Source organism: Cyprinus carpio, chromosome B12 (assembly GCF_018340385.1).
Source record: "Cyprinus carpio isolate SPL01 chromosome B12, ASM1834038v1, whole genome shotgun sequence".
NCBI lineage: Eukaryota > Metazoa > Chordata > Actinopteri > Cypriniformes > Cyprinidae > Cyprinus > Cyprinus carpio.
This window is the reverse complement of record NC_056608.1, coordinates 17,195,547-17,213,947: the sequence shown is the minus strand read 5'-3', so window position 1 is coordinate 17,213,947 and position 18,401 is coordinate 17,195,547. Positions and strand designations below refer to the sequence as shown.

Here is an 18,401-nt window from a genome sequence, read left to right as displayed (position 1 = left end):
GCCGCCCACCTCTCCCTTTCCCGCTCAAGAGTTTTATAGCAGAACAGCAATCCTCGTCAATTAATTCACACAGCTGTCAGTGAGCTTAGAGGACTCTCTCAACCCCTCCTGTGTTTTCTTCTTTCTCTGTCTACCTCTTTTCCTCTTTCGTGGCATAGATTTTCTGGAGTTTTCCTCAGCCTGACCCTTGGAGGCTGCAGGGCCTGATTAGTCAGATTTAGTGCTGAGTCTATTGATCGGAGCCTCCAGGGCAATAACCAAATGGAGCCGGTGCAACAAGTCAATAGCGCTGTTATTGCACCAAACTGATGGCCTGCGCTTCAATCAGTACTGCGGGGGGAGAGCGGCAAGTCATCATGACTGAATTAGTGTCACTCAGAAACCCCCTTTCTCTGAGGCCTCTGTCCATCCCCAGGCGCACTTTTCTATGTTTCCTCTCCCTCTTTCTCTGCTTCTCGCTTTCTCCAGTAGCCTGCTCCAGCCCAGGGACGAGATTCTTCTCTGCGTTTTGTAAGAGGAAGAGAAGGGTCTGCAATTTTAATGGAACGGCATGGATTATTTAAAGTGACTAAACCCCCTGTTGTAGTGTCAAGTGGAAAGATGTCGGATGACACTGTGGTTTCTGAAGCTCTGCTGCAGGAACGTGCAAGGAAGATTCTCTGCTGCATGAGCTAGTGTTCGACTGATGTGCTCGGTGTAGAAACGGACATTTTAGTTGACAGCAGAACAGGTTGAAAAATCATTCATTCTCACACAGGAATTTATAGTAGTGGTGTTTAATAGCAGGCAAGGATCACTACTTTCATGTTTGTATCATGAGTTGGAAAGTCGTGATTAGAGCTTCAGGTGTGATCAAATTACCTTGGTTGGAGCATGATTGTGGTGAATAAAAAATGAACATAAGATGCTTTTTTTTTTTTTTTTTTTAGTTTTTAACCAGTTTTTGAAGGTAGTGTAAGCTGAATTGTTACATTGTATTTTGTACATAAAAAAGAAAATTCAAACAAAAATCAAACAACAATTAACCACATCTGCCAACATCTTCAACAATACAGAACATACAGTTGTACAATTATGAATATATAGCAGTTCTGTTTACAGAACCTACGTAAATTGAATAAAAACCAAAAAAAGCGAAAGCACACTCTTTATTCATCAATTTGTAGAAGGAGAATGAACTTACAATACTAGTGTTAATTTTGTCAGCCATTTCTAATTTAGTCTTGGTCTTAGTTCTGGTGTCAAATGTTCTTTTTAGTAATTATCGTATTTAGTCGTACTTGTCCTGTTTTTGTTTAGTCAAGTTTTAGTCGACTAGATTTTATAGGAGAGTATTTAAATGAAACACGCAACGTGATTTACTACAATTTTTTCACTCATCAAATTACTGGTATTTGCGCTTTCATTTAACGCCCAAACAAGTATGTCTTAAAGCAGGTGGTAACTTGCGCTGCTCTTGGTAGATTGGTAATTATAGAAATGAGATGTTTCGTCTGTGTTCTTTAATGTGCGCCTTGTCAGTAAATCGCGTGCAGAATTTTCCCCTCCCATTGGCACTTTTATGGAATTGCGCTCTAATGCTAATTTGCCATTTTTTTTATTAAATGTGGTCCTAAATGCCTGAGCATTTTCGTCATGCTGTATAATGGTTAAACTGATCATTTCTTTTTTATATCCTCAAAATTATAATCACAATGATTGTTGTGTTTTGATAAATGTATTTTTTCATTCAGGTATTGCACTTTCACCGATAAGCACAAATTAATAGAATGTGGACTCACTTCTGCTCGCTTCTGTAATGAAGAACGAGTGCATGGGCATGGTTGCCAGATTGCAAAAATTAAGCAAAATGCCTGGCATAATATTGACCCTTTTTACGCTAATTTTGAATTCTTGATTTCTGGCAACCACACACATGAAAGCTTATGTAGTAGAGGCTTGAACAGAAATCCACAATAATATTGTCTCTTTTTTTTTTTTTCAACAAAAATAAAGAGATTTTGGTATAGTTTTTGTTTTTTAAAATTCATTTTAGTCTTTTTTTCATCAGTGATATTGCATGTTGATATAGTCACAGTTATGTTTTATTGACCTTATTGTCGTCAACAAACATTTTACGTCATAGTTTTAAATTGTTTATATTGTTTACATAGTGTACCGTATTCAAATCACCAAACTTGTAAATACGAAAAAGGAGGACTATAACTAGTGCCCAGAATGTCATAGAGACTTGGGTTAGTCTCTTTTAACTTTGGCTAGTATAACCACCTACAAACCACCCAAAAACATAATAGTAACCAATTAGCTGCCTCTCTAGAATCATGACACCTCTCTCATTTTCTTCAGAAAATCAAAAAAATATAATTTATCTTTGCTGTATCATTCCTTTGCAATCTCCAGATGTTTCAAACTTCTTTCCATCTGTTTTTCGGATGTCTTCGGTTATTTATTTATTTTTGTTGACCTTGCAGCGGCAGAAGTCAAGGGCTTTGCTTCTCCTATTAATGTTATTTTTCCCCATCTCTGCATTAGTGCAACCTCATCCTCATGCAGTCAGAATCGCCCGAGGATAGAAGTGGGAACACAACAACAGCTTCAAGGCTGAAGTTTGTGTTTATTTGAGAGAGAAGGTGCCAGAAAGGTCTGTCACCGCTCTCCACTCTCCCTCGCTTTCCCTGCTTTAAACAGCTAGTTCATTAACCACTTGTGTCATCATTCCAGGTGCCCTTGCTTAGAAATCTGGTGTCACATAATTTGTCTTTCTGAGATGCATCTTGGACACTAAGATGCTCCTCTCCGTGACTCTGCTGACATAGCATGGCAAGGACGGCTGAAGCACTGAGCTGATTAAGTGCTGTTTTCTAAAAGCTTTTATCTTCTGGATAGGAATTTGAATGGCTCCCTCTCAAAAGCATAACCTGCTCTATATACCCTCCAACCCATTTTGATTGTATCCTTGTCTTTTCAAGTTCTTCTCCATCTTTGGCCACACATGATGGTCTCTTCACTCAACTCTAAAGACATGCAATGCCATGGTTATGTCTTTTACATGGTACTGATTTCCTGTTAGTGTGGGTTCACACCGCAGACCTTTGTCAGGTTTCTTATTGAAACTGATGCTCAGTATCAAATCAGTAGCAATTTGAGATCAAGGCTGCCGAAGCGAGTAAGAGGAAGTTTTTTTTTTTGTGCCGTTTTGAGTTTTGTATCATACTCTCAAATTTATTCTCATTCTTTTTGTTTTTACAGCACTCTGTATGCTTCACATTCACACAAAAACATATTCTGTATTTCTCAAACTGCATCGAAGTACACATCCAAATGCAAATGATTCAATAATAAAGCTCTTTGACATAATCTTACATGTTCAGGCTCAGCAGTAAGGATTTGTTATGCTTTCCTGGTCATGCCAGTGTTTACTTGCCTAATTAAAATGTATTATTTGATGTTTACACTAATAATTAAATGTGTTAAAAGTTTATTATTTCATATGTTTTTTTCATGTTAGCTAAATTTCACAGGTAAAAAGGAATATTGTCAGTCGTGTAGTGTAGTGTATAAAGTTCACAGTTATTTTTAAACGGAGCAACTCACATTGACCAAAAACTAAATATGACCATACCTTTATACATGTTTGCAAAGCATACAATGCATGTACATGATAAAAATAATAATAATAATAATAACAAATGATTTTGTTAGTTTTCCATCATTTGCTGATAAATGAGTACTCCAATAATTTTTCAGAAATCAAGCAGAACAGTTAAAATGTCTTACTGAATACTTGTGTTGATATATTCAAGAATATACTGTATCATTTACCACATTTACATGTTAATTTGAAAGCCATAAAATAAACATTTGGTTATTACATCCCTTCTCTAAATGGCCTCTTTGCTGCAGTATGTGTATCACTGGTCTTGTAGAGCATAACACGGGGTGAATGGATGTATCAGAGGGAGTGGAGATTATTACTTTGGCTTCTGGCTAAACTAAACATGTCGGCATGATGTTATGTAAAGTTGCTTGTTATTAAAAGGAAAGAGCATGTCTCTTGACTTTTAGAAGAAAAAAACAGTAACAACTTGGAGTGTTGAATGGAATCTGCTTTGAGTAATGCCAAAAATGTCCATTTTGGTCTATAAAACTGATATTTAATACTGTAGCGTACGTTGCTCTTAGAAATTAGACATTCTCTCTACTGGATCTTTTCAACTTGATTTTGTTAGTGTAACAAAACACTGAGATATTACAAACTATTGCCTTAGGTCAGACCCGCCCAGCACAGAATGTCCAGAACTTCAACCTTTCTTTCGTTTCCTTTTCCCTCTCCTCTCCGTGAAAGTCACCAGCCAAAACAGACCACTGATTTATGAGTTCTAATGAGATTTCAATACTGAACAAACAATAAAAATTTATGTGCATCATAGTTTTGGAGGCCCATGCTTCCATGGCTAGTGTTACACCCTTTCAACAAGCCTGGTAATACAATCCCCAGCTGCTTCCCTCGAGGAATGCAGCCACTTTTTGTGTCGGAAATCTTAGCAGCGCGCCCAAATTGTGTGAAAGTAATTTATCTCGCTTTTATAAATGCCGTTGTATTCACAGTCAACCTGGAGTACTGCTAAGGGATCGTTTTACACCGCAAGTAAGTCTCGCTATCCTGACAGTGCTGCTTTACCTGGGCATATTTACCTTATGTTTCTGTAAGCACTCTAGACAAACTGTTTTTTTTCTAGCTAGCAACTAAAATGTAATAGTAATGTGCAGTTACTATGTTAAGATCAAGATTTAATTTGTAATGCATTTGCATGTCAAAGATTGCAAGAATTTAGTAGCAGGAAGTAGTGATATATCTCCAAGTACAGATAAAGTCTGTAGCCTGTTGAAACCTTGTTTGCTTGTGGTTTGGTCCATTGAACCTCACCCGTGGCATGTCCTTTGTCGAGTTCATGGAAAGGTTTGGTCCCGAAGGCCTAATGAAAAAACCTACCAGTTTTATATATTTGCTTATACAGTATTATCTTCCAAAGCCTTAAATTCACTGTTATTTCAAATAGGCACATTTACCTGTTCACCGGTTCTGGGAGAACGCAGAGCAGCAGGGATGTGGCAGCCAAGCAAGGGTTTCTGTTTTCTCTGAAGTTTCTTGCATTGAGTGCTGGGAAATCAGGATTAGTAGTGGTATGCTGACTGCTGCCTCGGCACATTTACCTATGACATGGACTCAGACATAATATTTACTGCCGCCTTATTGGCTGTGGTGAGGCACAGGCATGCCCTCCTTGAGAAAGTTCCTGAGATACACAGTAATCCTCTACCTCGTTTTTGACATCAACACCCTCCTTCTAATCTGAGATATAGAAAAGAAAAAATGGAAAGGCAAAGATAAGTGAAGAATGATGAAATTGAGAAATTCCTGAGTTTTATAGAATGAGAGAAAGTGGTGGGATGAAGTTAACAAAGCCAGAGTGAAAGAACTGAAAAAGTTGGAAGAAGAAAGACATTCTGGTGCAAACATAGCGAGCTGCCTACCTAGACTTCTTAAGCAGCATCCTAATTGAAATGGAACCCCATAAGTGAGTGACACTCTACACAGAAGAGACTCAACTCATAATTGATTCCAATGGCATTTAACTTTAGTGTGTTGCTAAGTTAACTATAGAGTTCAATACAGAATAACAACAAATATTGGCTAAAATTGAGTATGTCATACACCATTTTTTTTTTTTTTTTGTTGAATGGCCCTCAGTGAGAGTCCTTAAATTAAATGAAATTATAATGAAAGTCATTAAAAAAAAAAAACTATATTATTATTATTATTATTATTATTATTATTATTATATAAAATACACAATGTGTCACTTTTGCTCAATTTATTGCATCCTTGCTTAAAAGTAAAAGTATTATTTAATTTAAATTAATTAAAAATATACAATGCGCCTACGTTGCTATAAAATACCATCTACATAGGCAGCTCACTACATTTCGGAACAGAAATACAGAGACTGCTACTAAGTTGGCAGAGTGCCAGTTAGAAGAATGATCCTGGGCTACCAGAAAATTAGAGGGAGCAGGGAATCTCGTTTGACACTTCACGACAGCAGGCTACAGCTGCTGGAATCTGTTGCATGCAAAAGAGATTACAAGAAGTGGCACCAACAAAGCCTTTCTTCATTTCTTTGTCTCAACTTTTTTTAAATAGCACCTGATTTTAAACTCATCTTCTCTGTCTATCCCCCTCTTTTTACTTCTCACTCTCCATCCCTCCCTCTTTCCTCCTGTAGGGGTCTAAAATCCCAGTCTAGGATTCTAGTCAGATTGTTAGCTGGGCAATAAAAAATACATGAGTGTGTGGCATAGAAGTGTTCGTTATGTATGTGTGTGTGTGTGTGTGTGTGTGTATGTATGCTCATAAAGACAGCTTCCCGACACACGGGCTGCTCCAAATGTGCAAGAGCTCGTTTGTCTTTCAGAGTTGGAGCGCTACGAGTTGAACGGGGCCGTGTGATTTGCCAGTCTCAGCCTGTGTGTATGTGTACAATATTCATGCCTCTGTGTTGGTGCTCTCTCTTCAGCAATTCCCTTTATAAACTTTTACACTCGTCTTAGTTTGTTGATCCATGTTAAGAAGCAGACTTATCCATGAGTGGGTTGCAAAAGCGGCGTGTCGTTCCGATGATAGACACGATGACAGTGAGAAAGAGAGATATGGAGTGAAATCATTAGGAAGCATTCACAGTCACAGCACTGGCAACATCTCAAGATTCATCTGTGCTAAACAAAGTTCAGCAATAGTCTACCTGAATCGACACAATGATGTGTGATAGGGCAGTCAGTCGTCACTGATTGGAGCAACTTCACTCCTGAATCCAGCTCCAGATGATAAGAGTAGTGTGGCAAGCTCCACCACCCCATAATCACACTAATAAAACCCTATTTAACGGCTCTATTATACACTTCAGCCCTGTTAAAGTAGCCATGGTGTGTGTGGGTGTGTATATGTGTTTCAAAATGCTCTGGAGGGCAAACTACTGTTTTTCTTTTGGGAATTACATAGTGCTGGGGACTTTTTAAGTCAATTACATGCAATTAAATGCAGTTTTGTTTCCCCTGGTGTTCTCGTGTTTGTGTGTGTTTAATTAAGCCTTGAAAGTCTTGTAAAGTTGCTGCTGTTTATGCTCTGCCGGTGTACTGCACATGATATGCACATATTCTTATTTATTTTAACAGGTTTTTATTAGCCAATGCAGAAACCAATGCTTAGAAGGCTGATATATATATATATATATATATATATATATATATATATATATATATATATATATATATATTTTAACAAATTAAAACTTAGGGCCAGATTTACTAGCAGCTTGCACCAGCGCAAACCAACTTTTGGCATGAAAATAGTACTAGTGCTGAAAAGGCGTGGACAGTTATTTTTGCGTCTAACCTTGTTGAATATGCATTTGTAGGAGTTTCCCTTTCAGACGCAAAATTTATGGGAGGAGAGTATTAACATGAATCCTCTCAACCAACTTCAAACTAAAAAAAAGAAAGAAAGAAAAAGATTGTATATCAAAAGGGTCTGGCTGCAGACTTGCACTTGCACTCTCAGACTTGCATTCTCAGACTTGCATTCTCAGACTTGCACTCTCAGACACTTGCACTTCCGGTAGTGACATTACTTGCAGTCTTTATTTAATATTTTGTTCTATTTATTTATTATTTTTTGTTTAAATCTCTCAACATTTTACAACAGCAGAAACTAAATTACGAAGTCATTTGCAATCGCCACTTGCACTCTCAGCTACCTGCGGTCACTTGCAGTCAACAGAAATATCGCGCGTTTCCAAAATAGACAAAACACTCTGTTGAAAAAAAAAAAAAAAAAAAAATATAACAATAACACACACAGCTCCCTCAAAAAAAAAAAAAACAAGACCCGCAAATCCGTGGCCACAAAACAGCAGAATATGAATGCAATGCGCAAAGTCTCTCATTAAGCGTTTTCCTCCCGTAGAAAAAACAAACACTTAATATGGCTTAATGTATTAAGATGCTATTCAAATATCAAATTCAATATAGTTTATTAATATAATGAATAATGTATAAAACATGGCAAAACATGCGCAAAACATGGCATAATGTGGCATAATAATAGACTAAGAAGATAAAGAAGAAACTCAATATGCTCCTCTTCATTATTAAAATATACATAAACAATATGTACAGGCAACCAGGTGAGCCCAGAATAAATGCAACATGCAAAGTTTCGCGTTAAGCGTTTTTCCATATAGAATAACTGTCTACAGCTCTTTTATTTCTTTGTCTTTGTCCATTAAGCTATGTGTTTTGTTTATAATGATTTTCTACGTGAGGAAATGAAACGCTTAACGAGAGACTGCGCACTGGATTCATATTCTGCTGTTCTGTGGCCGCGGATTTGCGGGTCTTGTCTTTTTCTTGCAGGACCCTGTACGTTACGGTACTAAATTAGATTTAATCGTTTAATCACCACAGTGTATTGTCTCCACTGGCAACACATATGATTTGTGTCGATTGAAAGTGACGTCGCAGGTAGCTGAGAGTGCAAGTGACGATTGCAAGTGACTTCGTAATTTTGATTCTTTTTTTCTTGTCTTCACCACCTTGCTGCTGTTGTAAAATGATGAGAGATTCAAACAAAAAGTAATCAATAAATAGAACAAAATAAAAAAGACGGATGTCACTAGCGGAAGCGCAAGTGTCTGAGAGTGCAAGTCTGACAATGCAAGTGCAAGAACCAACCCAAAACCAAAAAAACTCAGGATCATCATTCTCTCAACCAACTTCAAACTAAAAAAAAGAAAGAAAGAAAAAGATTGTATATTTTAGTGTATATATAGTGTAATTTTAAGAAAATTATTGAAAACACAAAATTGGTAAGATGGTGAGTATATTTATTTTATATTTATATACTTATTGGCTAATAAATTGCAAAATTTTGCCCAATTTATTGGTTTAAGCAATATATCACATTCATCAAAACATAACTATAATATTACCGTAAATCTCAAAATCCCCCTTTAGTCCAGTTCTTACTGACAGCTGCTAGTTCCATCACGGTTGCTAATGCTGACTCCCTCTACGTCACTCTGAAAGAGACTACAAAGAACTTTATTACATCTAAAGCTCTGAGCTATTGACAGGTAAGGTGGTTTAAAGGCCGCTTTGACATGTACAGTACAGTAAGGCAGCTGAGAAGCCCTGCTAAAACATTTATCTTTGTTAGTGTGTGATCACACACTCCAACACAGGATCCACCATACCGACACACACAGAGTATTATGTCCATCAGTCAGACCATTAGTGAACACATTGATCCTGCTGACTCTCCTCCCACTTTCACTTCTTTTGTTTCTATCTTGCTCCAGTGAAGTACAATACCTGGTTTGTATGAAGAAAAGAAAATACTGACAACCTCACACAGTCTGTGATTCTTTTTATCTGCTTGAAAAGAAATCACATACACAAATGGGTGTAAGTTAATCTCACAAATACAAATAGTGACCGAAAAATAGAGCAGAATATGAAGTTTTTCTCATACATTATACATTGTGCTGTTAAATGCTTCAGAATCCTAAAACTTGCAGTTTATTAAGAGGTTTAAATGATTAAAATGCATTTTTCAATCTTTTGGACTGTGCGTGAGTGTGTGTGTAGGTGGGTGTATTTGTGAGAGTGTGTGTGGTGCTGGGGGTTTTAGAATGGGGTAAACTTCCGTCACCCACCTCCCCCCACACACCCAGGCATAGAGGTGTACCACTGCCCTCATTAGGGCTACTAATAAGGGGAACTGAGAGTGTAAGAGAGAGAAAAAAATTGTGGGAAAGAAGGGGAAAAAGGTTTTAAATTTTAATAACGCGGGTACGATTTTGTAAATCTTTCCTGACAGAAAACTCCTCATTATTTTCATCTGTCTCTGTCTCCTCTACATCCTCCACTGATAAATGGGCTTTTCGTAGCTTGAACTCTCTCTCTCTCTCTCTCTCTCTCTCTCTCTCTCTCTCTCTCTCTCTCTCTCTCTCTCTCTCTTTCTTTCTCTCTCTCACACAGACATACAAACAAACGCACACACAATCATTCGTTCTTTGGCGTTGTGCATTTGAGGTTAGACTTATGTTTTTAACCCAATAGACTCAATTTAATTTTGTCTGCTGGTTTTGGAAGGAGTTATTTTGGCAGTGCTTGTACACATATACTGTAGTGCTCGACTTGTGTGTCTCATAGTCAGAAAGTCACAGTGTACTTAAGCCAGAGGGGCTCATATTCAAGGTGGTGGTGGGGTGTGTGGGGGGGGTGCTTGAGGGTCCAAGGCCCCCCAAACCAAAAAATAACAATTGAATTTGTCTTGTTTCATGAAATTTAAAAAGGAAAAAAAAAAGAAAAATCTGTAGATTCCTGCTGACATAGCATGATTTTTTTCTTCCCTTTATCCAAATTTATTTTAAACTGATTTTCTTTCAGAGGCCCCTTTTTAATGATTTAAGCGCATGGTCTAAAGCGCACAGTGCAGATGCACTGAGGGCATGTTCAAATCGGGAAAATTGGTATAAAAATTGTATAAACGGGTTGTCCCTTTTCTCTATATGGTATAAACGGGTTGTCCCTTTTCTCTTGATGAGTTTTTTTGGGCGTAACATGCAATAAACCAAACAGAGTCTCATCTCCCATCCCCTTTAAAAGCCAGTTGCATTCGCACCATGGCGGGTTCGCTATTTACATGTCATTTTTCATTTTTAAAAATGTTTGTGTGCTGCTGAACGTCCCTATGTGTGTAATAAGCAAAGTGTATGCGCATTGTGCACCCGCCTACTAATGCACTCTTTTAATAACAAAGAAGAAATATTGCGCCAGACTTTAGACCAGGTTTGAGTTGGTCTATGGCGCAGTCTATTTTCAGTTCCTCAAAATAGCAACGCGCCAACAGTGCGCCTGAACACACCTTTTTAGACCAGCACGTCTATGGGCACACAAATGGGCGCAAATGCATTTGCTAATTAAACAATGTGTCGCAAGACGGCAACATGAGAATTGTGTCGGGCTGAGACTAGTAAAAACACTTGCCCTGCGCCTTGCGCCGCATTGCGCCAGGTGTATGATAGGGCCCAGAAAGTTTTTGAGAATGGGACAATTGCAGTGGATCATTGTCTACTCGTGATAAATGTAAAGTTATAAATATAGTATTGTTTTAAGGTTTGGGGTCAGTAAGATACTTTGATAAGCAAGAAAGCATTTAATTGATCTCCTGACAAAATTGACAAAAGCCTTAATTTAAATAATATTTTAATAATTTAACAAAAAAAGTATCACAGTTTCCACAAAAATATTGCACAACAGTGTTTTTAGGAGTGAAAATAATAAAGAAATGTTTCTTGAGCAGCAAACCAGCATATTAGAATGAGTTCTAAAGGGTCATGTGACACTGAAGACTGTGGAAATGATGCTAAAACTTTTTTATTATTATTATTGTAATAGGTTTGTGTAGTATTGTGTGTGTATGTGTTTTTGTGTGTGTGTTAATGTTTATACTGCGGTTTTTATCAAAAATTCCTGTGAGCATCAGACACTTACAAAATTACTGAAACAAAACTAATTTGTGATTACTAATAGAAATAAATTACTATAGGTCCAGTGTAATATTAATATTATGTAGCAGTTGTAGTTTGGCTGAAGCAGTTGGGTTCATCACGAATTTGAGGTCAATTGAATCAAGTCCGTAAAATCACTAACTAAAAGTAAGCCAAATGTGATCTAGCAGAGTTGAAGTTTGGTTTATTAAAAAGGCATAAATTAATTTATTCCATCGTGGGAATTGAACTTGAATCCTTCTCCGTGGAATCTTACTCTTACCTCTGGCCCAACTAGACATGATACATTTCTATTGGTACATGAGATTATGCTAACAATTTAAAAAGTGTGAATTCTTGAGGTGTTTAATATTTCATATTAGTTGAGCAGGGATATGTGTCTTGTTCTGTGTGAAGTTTTAATGTTTTGATTTTTACTTCATATGCTACATTGAAACAAACTTTCTTTTTTTGATTTTACATGTGCATTTTTGAACCTCTGGTTCTTTTTCCATCCTAAGCTAAGAGAGAGAGAGAGAGAAAAAGTGAACAACATGTTAGGGAAGGTTTACCCTGAGCTATGAGCTGTGACAACATGAACAGGTCTCTTCCAGCCTCTGTCATGTGTTTGACAGAGAGGATGGATGCGGTTTGATGGGTCCTGCTCTGTTCTGTCCGGACATGGTTCAGCATGGGATAGAACCTCCATCAGACAGGCATCAGATGCAACCCTTCTCCTGCTCTTGCTGTCTCTGTCTCTGTCTCTGTCTCTGTCCTCCCTTTATATTAATGTGATTCAACCCAGGTGAGACTGGAGGTGGAGGAGCCATAGATTAGCTTAAGAAAGAATCCAATACCCCTTTTTCCACAAACAGGGTGTTGCAGTTTCCATTCTAGTCTAGGTGTATCCACCAAAGAAAAGGCAGATTTGAGGTATAAAAAAAAATAAAAAATAATCGGAAATGTCAGAGACGGGGAGTCAAGTACAGCTTTCAAAATAACATAAAATGTAATTTTAACTGTAAAGAAATATATTATATATTTTAAAATTTAATATAATACAGTAAAAATATTTAAAAGAAAAAACATAGTATTTTTATTCTAAAGTATTTTATTTTTATGTATTTGTTTTATATACTCTACTGTTCAAGCATCTTTTATTTAATTATAATTATTATTCTTATTAAATTATTATTTCTATTTTACTGTTATTATAATTTATTGTAATATATTCAATAAATTATATTACTTCTATTTGCATATCATTTTTAAAAAAGTATTTTTATTATATTATTAATGAGATAATTTACAGATATCATATATGTAATCAGAATACTATGAAATGTATTACTTGCAAATAAATTCTGGCCATTATATTAAAGCCAGCTCATGATTATACCATTAAATTACATTAGATGTCAAAATGTGTTCTCAAACTAGAAGCAAGGCTTGTAAACAAAGAAAGTATTGTGGCGTATTTGATTGTGGACAGCTTATTTAGTAACAGCCGGTTGCATCATCATTTGGTTTTCAAGTGAGTTAAAATGCAGGCTGGTTCTAAAAGAGAGGTGAAAAAGGGGTACAAATCGTTTTAGTACTTCTGTTCTTTGAGATCTGTTCGTGGTTATTTTTAGTTGTGGTTGAAAGGGACTGCCACAGGGGAAGATTTTAAAGTTTACAGACAAAAGTTCCCTTGCATCAATGACTATATGAGTTCTCACACACTACAGGATGAATTACTTCCCCAAATGTGTTCCTCAAATTATAACGAATCTCTGTGAAGAGATTCATGTGCTTTCCAGTATGTTTTTCAGAGTGTTAGACTGGACTGTTGAAGTGAGGGAAGCATGGCTGTTCTCTGTGATGACTGGGCCACTCACTCACTCTTGCTCTCCCTCTGTGTCTGGATGCGGGGCTGCTCGGGGCCTCTCCGCCCACCCTCAAGGGCCTGTCAGAGCAGCCTCACCAAAGGCAGATTAATCTACATTACTGCTAACAGCTCAGCTTGGCCCCTGAACCACTCACACCAACACACATACAGTACACACACACTGTATTTAATCTCTTGCACTTCAGTCAAAAATCTACAGCTGAGCCTTTGGTCAGAAAATTAAGGTTAGTCGAAGTTGATTTATGAGTTAAAAGTTGTTGTTTTTTTTTTCGTAAATCTTTACAGAATAAAGCACTATGCCTCAAGAGGTTGTGTGTTAACACACCATCAGCAAGAAAAAAAAAACTTTTTAGCATGGTAAAATCACTGTGAGAGCTTCAGTTGGCTGAATGCTTTCATGGTAACAATATTAATGTTCATCGAAATTTCAGTGAATTAATGAAAATAATAAGTTCTTCTGTAGGCTGTTCTCTGGCTGCAAAGCAACATTAGAGCATTAATATAGTAATCAATTAAAATGTAGAATCTCTTTTATAATCAACAGCAGTGAGATCACAAGATAGTCAGTCAGCTTTGCTACGTTTTTTTTTTTTTTTTGGTAATGTTTTTGAAAGAAGTCTCTTATGCTCACCAAGGCTGCATTTGTTTGATCAAAAATACAGTAAAAATAGGCATTTTGTGAAATATTATTACAATTTAAAATAACACTTTTCTATTTTAATGGATTTCTACATTTCAATTTATTTCTATGATGGCAAAGCTGGATTTTCAGCAGTTATTACTCTCATCTTAAGTGTCACATGCTTCTTCAGAAATCATTTTAATGTACTGATTTGGTTCTCAAGTAAAATAAATTTTATCATCAAAGCTGATAACAGTTGCTTATATTTTTGTGGGGAAACTACTTATTTTTCTTCAGGGTTCTATGATCAATAGAATATTTAAAAGAACAGCATTTATTTGAAATCGCAATCTTTTGTAACATTATAAATGTCTTTACTGCCACTTTAGATCAATGTAATGCGTCCTTGCTGAAAGAAAGCTTTAAATTATTATTTTTTTAAAACCCTAGTGACCCTTTTGAAGAGTGCTGTACTTTATCTCAATATTGATTGACAGTAAGTGGCAAAATCGTAAGGTTTGCATGATCTTGACATAATTTACCTCGAGTAGTGCTGAACATAGAATCAGTTGTACCATCCTGTAGCACACATTCTTTATACAGACCCAAGAATTCTCATTCGTCCCTCTCCCACGGCTGTTTCCTGTCCCTTTGGGCACCAGCACATCTCTGAACATCATGAACAGTCTGTCCTCTTGCTTGAGTTTGTTTATGTGTGTGTGTAGCCAGTGTAAATAATGAATGTTACTTAAAGAGACATGTGGGAGATCTGGCCTTGCTAAACATGCTCTGATTAATGTCCTTCTCCAAGCATGCACTCCCAATTATGAATTATGCCGGCCCAGCGTCCAATCAGAACACACCTTTTGTCAGTGCATTGGAAAAGCCTCTGATGGTTTATCTTAACAAAATAAACATCTCAGAGCACAGACATACATGAATACTAGTCGGTTTTGAGCAGCAGCATTGAGGTGTGTTGTAATGCCATTTTGCTTTCTTCAATGTGCATCTCTGTATGCGCTAGATGTGTGTGTAGGATGCGGCGGAGTGCTGCTCGGCTGCAGTGGTGATGAATGGGTGTGTGTGAGTTATTCATCTCCTGCTTATAGGAGTGGACAGTGGTCCTGCTCTCTCCACGTCAGCACATGGGATAATTCTGTCATTTATCAGGAATGACACAGGAGACAGAAACTCCCCGAGAGATCATCCCAGGGTCTCAACCCTACAACTCCCGCTCTCACCCTCACTGTACTGTCCACACACCCACTTTGCCACTTTTCAAACCGTTTGTTTGGCTCCTTTTAGTACTTTTGTGTAGAGTCGAACAGAATTACTTTAGCTGTGTTTCCATTACCCTCGCAAATTGAAATTGCGAATTGAAAATACATCTAATGGAAACACGTCAATTTCGCAAAAACTCACATATATCGGAAGTATTTAATAAAGTATTTAAAAATTGTCTTTCTGTGCTGCTTTGTTAAAGATAGATAGATGCATAGATGCGTCTCCTTCGATTAAAAATAATGGCTTGTGCAGTTGCTGCGATATACGTAAACCTACCAACATCCATCGCCATGACTTGAAAAACTTGCGATTTAGTTGCATAACATCAGTTTTTTTATCAACATTTAGAAAATATCGCAAAAGTTTTGCACAAATCTGTAATGGAATCACTCCTTTTTTTCTGCATTTTGTGATTTGGGGAGAAACTGTATATTTTTTTTTCATTTGCTTTTTTATCAACGAATCCTGAAAAAATACATCATGTTCCACAAAAATATTAAGCAGCACAACTTTTTTTTTTTACATTAATAATAAGAAGAAATGACCACCAAATCAGCATATTAGAATGATTTCTGAAGGATCATGTGACACTGAAGACTGGAGTAAATTCAGCTTTGCCATCACAATAATATATTACATTTTAAAACTATATTAATATTGTTATTTATGTTGTAATAATATTTTGCAATATTACTGTTTTTACTGTATTTTTTTATCAAATAAATGCAGCTTTGCTGAGGATAAGAAACTTACCATATGTAATATGCATATCTATTCATTTTGAGACTTCAAGAAGAAATAAATGTCAACAATTAGATTTCAGATACTGTCCAATATGAAAATTCCGAACCAATAAATACCAAAACCGAACCAACTTCTAGCTGAAATTACAATTATTGGCCATAACATAGGAAAGTGGGTTTTATGGAGAATTCCATCAGTAAATATATGAAATTTATTAGCTGGAGGAATGCCACAAGCCACACTTTTTACTTTTCAGAGAAAGGTAAATGCTTTAAGCGTGTCTGCAGACAGATGGAGAGGAAAAAGGCAACGTTGTCACACCGTGTGACATGTTGTGCACACAAGCCTGTTTGTTTTTTTTATTTTATTTTTTTAAAAGACAGATCTGACTGAAGTGAAATGTGTTTATCGAGTTGAGTCAGGAAAAATAAATTCATTTTTGATGCAGGGCATGTACTTGATCACATGCATGCATATTTCGTGTGAAAATGTTAAATCGGTAGTTTTTACTATTGTCTAATTAATGTACTTAACATGAAATCTCTTTCTCTTGTCCTCTCTTTTTCTCCACCTCTCCCTCTCCTCACCCACAGGATCATTCAGAATCGTATCCTGGTCTTCATCCTGGGTGCCATCCTCTTCCTCACCATCGTCTTGGCCATCTATTTCAATTTGCGAGGGCACTGATCTCCACTGACTGGCCCTATGCCTGCATGTGTGAGTGTGTACGAGCGTGTGTGTAAGATTAATAGTGACAAAAGCGTTGGGCTGGAGTAATTAGGACAAATTGTTCACATGAATCATTCCTGGTGGGCAGTGACAGGGGGCCTCTCCTCGCTGCTCTCGAGCGGAGCGGGACTGTTCTCACCCTCTCTCCCCTTATATTTATGCTGCGTCCATTACTTTTAAAACTTACTGACCCATAGACAAAACCCAACACGGATGTGTGGACATGAGGACCATGATGTGAACATCAGATGGATGAAGAACATGAAGACGAACATCAACGTATGTCATAACCTGCAGTTTAATGTTTAGTTTTCTTTTTCTCTAAAGCTACTAGTAATATCCCATCCATCAGGTGTATGTGTGTGTGTGTGTGTGTGAGCCGTACACACGGCAAGGCCCCCGGTGCAGTACCATTTAGCACATGGTGCAGAATCACACACTACACACAGCCCAAAGGTCATGCGCCCGTCTCTCAGTCCCCCTTCATCCAGGATTAGTAGCTTCTCACGCTGTTCCTCTAAGGTCAGCAAAGACCTCGCATGTGTTTAGGTAAACCAGCGGGACTGCTTTGAACAAGAAAACATCCATGTCCACTTTTACCTTTACTAATCAAATCTGACAGCATGATAGTAACTGTAGTCAGTCGTACTAATAAGAAATGTTTCTTGTATTTATTTGTCGTTTCAGATGAATTGTGATGTTTTTTTTTGTTGTTTTTTTTTGCTGTAACTTTCTTTCGATTTATCTGGAATTTGTTTTAGCCATTAGTATTTGACATTAAAATTATATTATTTGTTTACTGTACAATGCTGTTGCAAATGTGCTTCATTGTTCCTATAGGGGGACCAACTAGCAAGCTTCAATATTGAAATATGCAAAATTTGTGAGTCTGCTCCAGGCTTTCACCTGCTGGTTGAGTATTAGACTATGAGAGAGAAGGTAAAAATGACTGTGTACTAATAGTACAGTTCATTTCTGTTAGTTTATCTGATTTTTATGTGAGATGAGATGATTCCTTTGTATTTTTTCACATATTTATGTGTTTATTGCCATGAACTCCGGCTCATTTTTGCTGTCTAATGCATACGTAGGCAGTTGACATCTAAGGATGCTTAAATTAAACCTTGTAAATGACTGATACAAAACCGTCTACATAATCAGCAACTTTAAACTCATAGGAGCCTAATAACAAGCTAAGCTAATAAGGGATAGTTCACCCAAAAGTACAAAATTCTGTCATTAATTACTCATCATCATGTCGTTCAAAACCTGTGAAACATTCGTTCATCTTCAGGCACACAAATTAAGATATTTTTGATGAAATCCGAGAGCTTTCTGACCCTGTATAGACAGCAACACAACTACCACGATCAAGGCCCAAAAAGGTGGAGACACGAAAAAAAAAAGAAATTGTTGAATACAGTCAATATTTTGTTTTCTTTGTGCACGAAAAGATCACTCATAGCTTCATAAAATTAAGGTTGAACCACTGATGTCACATGGACTATTTTAACAATGT

General features: G+C 37.0%; 1 protein-coding gene across 4 annotated transcripts in view; it reads left to right on the top strand.

The window, feature by feature from the left end:
- Nucleotides 1–18,158, top strand: part of vti1a (vesicle transport through interaction with t-SNAREs 1A) — a 128,295-nt gene extending 110,137 nt beyond the window's left edge. For 2 of the 4 annotated variants that reach the window (XM_042735778.1, XM_042735781.1), the window contains one exon: nt 16,747–18,155. In XM_042735778.1, the coding sequence (XP_042591712.1) occupies nt 16,747–16,840 (94 nt within the window). In that variant the 3' untranslated portion in view covers nt 16,841–18,155. Of the gene's footprint in view, nt 1–16,746 lie in introns of all 4 variants that reach the window. The other 2 variants (XM_042735780.1, XM_042735779.1) reach the window with 2 other exon arrangements.
- Nucleotides 18,159–18,401: the final 243 nt, after the last annotated feature.